The following is an 8,138-nucleotide window of genomic DNA, read 5'->3' as shown; positions in this document are numbered from 1 at the left end:
GTACCACTGTGTCCCACCACTGCAGTACCACTGTGTCCCACTACTGCAGTACCACTGTGTCCCACTACTGCAGTACCACTGTGTCCCACTACTGCAGTACCACTGTGTCCCACCACTGCAGTACCACTGTGTCCCACTACTGCAGTACCACTGTGTCCCACCACTGCAGTACCACTGTGTCCCACTACTGCAGTACCACTGTGTCCCACTACTGCAGTACCACTGTGTCCCACTACTGCAGTACCACTGTGTCCCACTACTGCAGTACCACTGTGTCCCACTACTGCAGTACCACTGTGTCCCACTACTGCAGTACCACTGTGTCCCACTACTGCAGTACCACTGTGTCCCACTACTGCAGTACCACTGTGTACCACTACTGCAGTACCACTGTGTACCACTACTGCAGTACCACTGTGTCCCTCTCCTGCAGTCCCACTGTGTCCCACTGCAGTACCACTGTGTCCCACCTGCAGTACCACTGTGTACCACTACTGCAGTACCACTGTGTCCCACTACTGCAGTACCACTGTGTCCCACTACTGCAGTACCACTGTGTACCACTACTGCAGTACCACTGTGTCCCACTACTGCAGTACCACTGTGTACCACTACTGCAGTACCACTGTGTACCACTACTGCAGTACCACTGTGTCCCACTACTGCAGTACCACTGTGTCCCACTACTGCAGTACCACTGTGTCCCACTACTGCAGTACCACTGTGTACCACTACTGCAGTACCACTGTGTCCCACTACTGCAGTACCACTGTGTACCACTACTGAAGAAAAAGTGGTGATTTATACATTGTGCAAAATTAGACAAGAAGCAGTCTTCATCATCTTCATCATCCTCTACTGGTGCCGTGGTCCCATGTCTACATGTCGACTGTGTTAGTAGAACAAAGTCCACCTCCAGGCAGACGCCGTCCTCCAGGACCGAGACCTCGAACGCACCATTTGGAGTCCCCGAATCCTGAATTCGTCCCTTCTATCTCTCCTTAGATTCAATGTCACACATATTCATCTACTTCTTAATTACTTTGCGTTCTACATTATTAATTATTAGTCGTAATTCATGAGAAAAGCACAAGTTTGGTTAGAAGATGAAAATCTTTAAATTAAAAGTAATATCCACCGGACTGGTCCAGAGAGACCTTCAGGGTCCTGAAGGTCACATCAAGGTCTAGCTGAGCAGCTCTGTTTGTGTGTATATATAAATATACACACAAACACACACATATATGTACACACACAGACACACACATGCAAAGGCCGTCAGCAGGTAAACACAGTGTGAGGGGAGCAACATGGAAACACTGTGGCAGACACGACTAGACGATCACCGATCACCTCCCTCTGAGGTAGGAACATTAAACATGTTAGGAGATAAAGTTTCAGAGGAGACGGGGCCCTGGGTGAGGGGCACCCGGTGAGGAGGCGGGGCCCTGGGTGAGGGGCACCCGGTGAGGAGGCGGGGCCCTGGGTGAGGGGGCGGGGCACCCGGGTGAGGAGACGGGGCCCTGGGTGAGGGGCACCTGGTGAGGAGGCGGGGCCCTGGGTGAGGGGGCGGGGCACCGGGCGAGGAGGCGGGGCCCTGGGTGAGGGGGCGGGGCACCCGGGTGAGGAGACGGGGCCCTGGGTGAGGGGCTTCTGGTGAGGAGGCGGGGCCCTGGGTGAGGGGGCGGGGCACCGGGCGAGGAGGCGGGGCCCCTGGGTGAGGGGGAGGAAGTCGTTTCTCAGTCTCAGAAGAACTTGTCGTCGATGCGGAAGTGCGGCCGCGTGACGTCGTCCGGGTTGATGAAGACCGAGATGGACTTGCCGGGGTTCTCCGTGACGAGCTGCTGCAGCTTCTTGGCCAGCCGGTCGTCCGGCTGGTTCTCCCCGCCGGCGTCGGACTGCGGCGACGGCGGGTTGTTGGCGCCGCCCCCCCGCCACTGCAGGTCCACCGTCAGCCGGTTGGCGGCCTTGGCGTGCTCGATGGTGGTGCGCAGGTGCTCGGCCGGGTCGGAGCGCACCGAGGACAGCTTGCGGGCGTGCAGCACGGCCGCCTCGTCCGACAGGTGCTCCAGCATGTTGCACTGCGGGATGAAGTAGTTGGGGCACATCTTGTTCACCAGGCAGTGCTGCAGGTCGTCGATCAGGCCCAGCAGGAAGTGGGCGGAGAAGTCGTCCTGGCCCAGGTAGCCGGCGGGCAGGCGGTCGCAGGCCCACAGCATGATGCTGCGCAGGTGGTAGGGGCTGATGGCCTTGGGCCGGGACAGCAGCTTGATGATGATGGCCTTGCAGGCCTGGTACGCCTGCATCAGGCTGGGAGAGATGCACTTCTTCAGCTGCACCTCGCTGCGGGCGAACGACAGGCGCCACTCGTTCTCCTTGCGGCCTTTGAAGGAGGAGGCGGGCACCAGGTAGAAGCCGCTGATCACCTCCTCCTCGGTGATCTTCCCGTCCCAGAAGTGGTTCTCCATCAGCCAGCTCTGAGCCACGGCCGGCCAGCCCTTGAAGGACACCACGGGGACGATGTCGTACAGCATCCGGCTGCTGCCCACGCCCAGGATGACGGAGATGATGGTGCCGTTCCTCTCCACCTTCTCCACCCGCGGCATCCCTCTCTGTGGCTTCTTCTGCACCTCCAGCAGCACCAGCGAGATGGACTGGTAGAACCAGTCCGCCACTAGCGTCGGGGAGAAGAAGTAGTTGGTGGTGCCGCTGATGTGGTCCACGACGGTGCAGCAGTCCTTCCACTTGTTGATGGTGCCCTCGTCGAAGAGGCGGAGGCTGAGCCAGGAGTGGCCCAGCGCCGAGTGCCTCATGTCCAGGGTCACCGGCTGGTTGCGGTCGTGGAGTTTGAGCGCCGGGACCAGCAGCGTGAAGTCCATGTCGTAGTCCGTGCCGCGGGCGTAGACGCTCAGCTCGTCCAGGTCCATGTCCACCACGCCCTCCCGGACGCCGCCCGACAGGAGGAGGTACTCGTTAGCCACCGGGAGCTTCTGGTCCAACTTCTGGACCATTCCTGAGGGACGGAGAGAAAGACCGGACCGGTTAGAGGACCAGAGAGAAGCAGCGTCTCAGAGCCAATCGGCCGAGGCGCCGGACCCACGGCGCCCAGCAGGGGGCGGTGAACAGGAGTCCACCACCGACTTCCTGTTTCCATGCCAGTCGAGTGATGAGCGACACCGGCCCGTGGGGATCGGGTTCTTATTGTGCTTCTAGAACTTGTTCAGTCCGCCTCCTGGTGGTCTGCAGTCCTGAAACATGGACCACCTCAGAGCAGCACCCGGGGGAGTTCTGACCCGTTAGAGGATTGTTCAGATACCTCAAGAAATTAGATTGCTCTACTAATCCAATTTATTTTTTAACAACAGAAGAAAAAGTTGTCTCATAAACAAGAAGCTGCACAAGAACTTTGTCAAAAAGTCCAGAAACTAGAATACTAGTAAATTATACACTAACCCCTGGTGGTCAGGAGAGAGAATGCAGCTTCAACACATGAAGCATAGACTTCTATACAACCAGAGGAGTCTCCCCCTGGTGGTCAGGCGAGAGAATGCAGCTTTAACACATGCAGCATAGACTTCTATACAACCAGAGGAGTCGCCCCCTGGTGGTCAGGAGAGAGAATGCAGCTTCAACACATGAAGCAGACTTCTATACAACCAGAGGAGCCCCCTGGTGGCCAGGAGAGAGAATGCAGCTTCAACACATGAAGCATAGACTTCTATACAACCAGAGGAGTCTCCCCCTGGTGGTCAGGAGAGAGAATGCAGCTTTAACACATGCAGCATAGACTTCTATACAACCAGAGGAGTCTCCCCCTGGTGGTCAGGAGAGAGAATGCAGCTTTAACACATGCAGCATAGACTTCTATACAACCAGAGGAGTCTCCCCCTGGTGGTCAGGAGAGAGAATGCAGCTTTAACACATGCAGCATAGATTTCTGTACAACCAGAGGAGTCACCCCCTGGTGGTCAGGAGAGAGAATGCAGCTTCAACACATGAAGCATAGACTTCTATACAACCAGAGGAGTCGCCCCCTGGTGGTCAGGAGAGAGAATGCAGCTTTAACACATGCAGCATAGACTTCTATACAACCAGAGGAGTCGCCCCCTGGTGGTCAGGAGAGAGAAGGCAGCTCTAACACATGCAGCATAGACTTCTATACAACCAGAGGAGTCGCCCCCTGGTGGTCAGGAGAGAGAAGGCAGCTCTAACACATGAAGCATAGACTTCTATACAACCAGAGGAGCCCCCTGGTGGTCAGGAGAGAGAATGCAGCTTTAACACATGCAGCATAGACTTCTATACAACCAGAGGAGTCTCCCCCTGGTGGTCAGGAGAGAGAATGCAGCTTTAACACATGCAGCATAGACTTCTATACAACCAGAGGAGTCGCCCCCTGGTGGTCAGGAGAGAGAATGCAGCTTCAACACATGAAGCATAGACTTCTATACAACCAGAGGAGTCGCCCCCTGGTGGTCAGGAGAGAGAATGCAGCTTTAACACATGCAGCATAGACTTCTATACAACCAGAGGAGTCGCCCCCTGGTGGTCAGGAGAGAGAAGGCAGCTCTAACACATGCAGCATAGACTTCTATACAACCAGAGGAGTCGCCCCCTGGTGGTCAGGAGAGAGAAGGCAGCTCTAACACATGAAGCATAGACTTCTATACAACCAGAGGAGCCCCCTGGTGGTCAGGAGAGAGAAGGCAGCTTCAACACACGAAGCATAGACTTCTATACAACCAGAGGAGTCGCCCCCTGGTGGTCAGGAGAGAGAATGCAGCTCTAACAAATGAAGCATATACTTCTATACAACCAGAGTAGTCGCCGCCTGGTGGTCAGGAGAGAATGCAGCTCTAACACATGAAGCATAGACTTCTATACAACCAGAGGAGCCCCCTGGTGGTCAGGAGAGAGAATGCAGCTTTAACACATGAAGCATAACATAATTAAAACCCCTCAGTGGTTAACGCTGCATTACTTCCTATTCAGTATAATTTATAATTCTTTATTCATTAGTTATAAATAATCAGTGTTATTAAAGCTGTCAGATAAATGCAGTAAAAGTACAATATTTACTTCTGAGCTGTAGAAGTATAATGTACCTACAAAATGTTTTTAATCATAGTTAATACTTTATTACAGAAAGTTTGATTACACATTATTGTGTTCATATATTTCTAATATGTTGGTATATATATTTATATAATAAGAACCGAAAAAATAAATAATACGATTAACAATATTAAAATATCAGTCATAATACTGATGATAATAATTAAAATACTTTAAAAAACCATTACAATACATTTAATTAAATACTATACAGAATATATATAAATCACAGATGTGACGTTTTTTACAGGGGAAGGAAGGTGACCCTGAACGCACCACTGCAGGTAGACCACCGGGAACTGAAGCCGCATCAGAGCCGCTCCAAGGCGCGCGCTCAACCGGAAACGCGACGCACCCTGTTGTTGTTGTGTTGAATGAAGCGGACTGGGTGTGTCTGAGGGTCTCAGGGTCTAGAGGTCTGGAGGTCTAAGGGTCTAGAGGTATGAGGGTCTAGAGGTATAAGGGTCTGAGGGTCTGGGGGTCTGGAGGTCTAAGGGTCTAGAGGTCTGGAGGTCTGAGGGTCTAGGGTCTAGAGGTATAAGGGTCTGAGGGTCTGGGGGTCTGGAGGTCTAAGGGTCTAGAGGTCTGGAGGTCTGAGGGTCTAGAGGTATGAGGGTCTGAGGGTCTGAGGGTCTGGGGGTCTGGAGGTCTAAGGGTCTAGAGGTCTGAGGGTCTGGGGGTCTGGTGGTCTGGAGGTCTGGTGGTCTGGGGGTCTGGGGGTCTGGAGGTCTGAGGTCTGGGTCTGAGGTCTGGAGGTCTAAGGGTCTAGAGGTCTGAGGGTCTGGGGGTCTGGTGGTCTGGAGGTCTGGGGGTCTGGTGGTCTGGGGGTCTGGGGGTCTGGAGGTCTGGGGGTTTGGAGGTCTAGGGGTCTGGGGGTCTGGAGGTCTGGGGGTCTGGGGTCTGGAGGTCTGGGGTCTGGAGGTCTGGGGTCTGAGGTCTGGGGTCTGGGGTCTGGAGGTCTGGAGGTCTGGAGGTCTGGAGGTCTGGTGGTCTGGAGGTCTGGGGGTCTGGAGGTCTGGAGGTCTGGAGGTCTGGGGTCTGGGGTCTGGGGTCTGGAGGTCTGGAGGTCTGGAGGTCTGGGGTCTGGGGTCTGGAGGTCTGGGGTCTGGGGTCTGGAGGTCTGGGGTCTGGAGGTCTGGAGGTCTGGGCGTCTGGGGTCTGGAGGTCTGGGGTCTGGAGGTCTGGGGTCTGGGGTCTGGAGGTCTGGGGTCTGGAGGTCTGGGGTCTGGAGGTCTGGGGTCTGGGGTCTGGGTCTGGAGGTCTGGGGGTCTGGGGTCTGGGGTCTGGGTCTGGGGTCTGGGGTCTGGAGGTCTGGTGGTCTGGGGGTCTGGGGTCTGGAGGTCTGGGGTCTGGGGTCTGGGGTCTGGAGGTCTGGGGTCTGGGTCTGGGGTCTGGAGGTCTGGGGTCTGAGGTCTGGAGGTCTGGGGTCTGGAGGTCTGGGGTCTGGAGGGGGTCTGGGGTCTGGGGTCTGGGGTCTGGAGGTCTGGGGTCTGGGGTCTGGGGTCTGGAGGTCTAAGGGTCTAGAGGTATGAGGGTCTGGAGGTCTAAGGGTCTAGAGGTATGAGGGTCTGGAGGTCTGGGGGTCTGGGGGTCTGGAGGTCTGGAGGTCTGGGGGTCTGGAGGTCTAGGGGTTTGGAGGTCTAGGGGTCTGGGGGTCTGGAGGTCTGGAGGTCTGGGGTCTGGGGTCTGGAGGTCTGGGTCTGAGGTCTGGAGGTCTGGAGGTCTGGAGGTCTGGAGGTCTGGGGGTCTGGAGGTCTGGTGGTCTGGAGGTCTGGTGGTCTGGGGGTCTGGGGGTCTGGAGGTCTGGGGGTCTGGTGGTCTGGGGGTCTGGAGGTCTGGGGGGTCTGGAGGTCTGGGGTCTGGAGGTCTGGGGTCTAGAGGTATGAGGGTCTGGAGGTCTAAGGGTCTAGAGGTATGAGGGTCTGGAGGTCTGGGGGTCTGGAGGTCTGGGGGTCTGGGGGTCTGGTGGTCTGGGGGTCTGAGGGTCTAGAGGTATGAGGGTCTGGAGGTCTGGGGGTCTGGAGGTCTAAGGGTCTAGAGGTATGAGGGTCTGGAGGTCTAAGGGTCTAGAGGTATGAGGGTCTGGAGGTCTGGTGGTCTGGGGGTCTGGAGGTCTGGGGGTCTGGGGGTCTGGTGGTCTGGGGGTCTGGGGGTCTGGAGGTCTGGGGGTCTGGGGGACTCACCCAGCATGGAGAAGATGAAGTCCTTGGCCGTGTGGATCTCCAGAGCCCGCTGGTCGTCGTACTCCCGCAGGTCGTGCTTGCTGAACTCCTGGATGAGGCGGTTCAGGTCCTCCATGCGGGCCGCGGACCGGAAGTCGACCTCCGGGCCGCGGCCGCCGTGCAGGAGCCTCCCGGTGGGGCTGTTCCCGAGGCTGCCCGCGGAGCCAGCCCGGCTGGAGAGAGCAGGGGCCGCCATCTTTCCTCCGGTGGTCGCGCACGCGCACACGCACACAGACGGTCACTCCAGCCCAGACCGACCGCAGCAACCACGACCGGAAACCACCGAGGCACTTCCGCTGCACACGGGCTTCAAAATAAGATAGAGAGAAAACAAATCTAAATGTTTCTCTCTTTATATACAATTATCTACATGATAAATAATATAACACACACATAAACACGTATATTTATATATATATGTACATTCATGTGGATATATACATACATATATATACATATATTATGTACATATATGTACATCATATATATAAATACATATGTATGTATATACACATGAATGTATATATATGTACATATATGTATGTGTATATATGTCTATACACATATATATATGTATGTACATATATATGTGTATCTATATATGATTGGAAAATAAAACTAAAATAAAAACAAATATTCATATTAACTTTCAAAATAAAAGCATTATTGTAAAATCAGACTTTAAAGAAACAAACGCACATTAAAATGAAAGCAGTCGGTGATCTGTTCGGTTTATTTTGATCAATATTTTTTAAAGATTCATTTCAAAGATCATCAGAAGAATAAAACAGTTTCTGTCGG

The 8,138-nt window shown here is 54.5% G+C and overlaps 2 protein-coding genes across 2 annotated transcripts in view; both read right to left on the bottom strand.

The window, feature by feature from the left end:
* Nucleotides 1-478: 478 nt before the first annotated feature.
* On the bottom strand, nucleotides 479-7,609 carry LOC130210432 (nucleotidyltransferase MB21D2). The gene is made up of 2 exons (XM_056440749.1): nucleotides 7,299-7,609; nucleotides 479-3,013 (listed from the first exon to the last, which is right to left on the bottom strand). The coding sequence occupies exons 1-2, from the start codon at nucleotides 7,531-7,533 to the stop codon at nucleotides 1,746-1,748; spliced, it is 1,503 nt and encodes a 500-aa protein (XP_056296724.1). The 5' UTR covers nucleotides 7,534-7,609; the 3' UTR covers nucleotides 479-1,745.
* A 428-nt stretch (nucleotides 7,610-8,037) lies between these two features.
* Nucleotides 8,038-8,138, bottom strand: part of exoc3l2b (exocyst complex component 3-like 2b) — a 15,102-nt gene continuing 15,001 nt past the window's right edge. The window contains exon 14 of the mRNA XM_056440746.1: nucleotides 8,038-8,138. This exon is cut by the window's right edge and continues 1,306 nt beyond it. The gene's annotated coding sequence lies outside the window, so the exon portion shown is untranslated.

The sequence above is a fragment of the Pseudoliparis swirei genome, chromosome 20, assembly GCF_029220125.1.
Source record: "Pseudoliparis swirei isolate HS2019 ecotype Mariana Trench chromosome 20, NWPU_hadal_v1, whole genome shotgun sequence".
NCBI classification, from domain to species: Eukaryota; Metazoa; Chordata; class Actinopteri; order Perciformes; family Liparidae; genus Pseudoliparis; species Pseudoliparis swirei.
Note: the sequence above shows the minus strand (reverse complement) of the source record. Positions and strands in the feature narration are given on the sequence as shown.

Coding starts and splice junctions, on each gene's coding strand:
- LOC130210432 (XM_056440749.1), bottom strand. CDS start 7,533: ATGGCGGCCCCTGCTCTCTCCAGCCGGGCTGGCTCCGCGGGCAGCCTC. Junction 3,014..7,298: donor CTTCATCTTCTCCATGCTGG/GTGAGTCCCCCA, acceptor TCCGTCCCTCAG/GAATGGTCCAGAAGTTGGAC.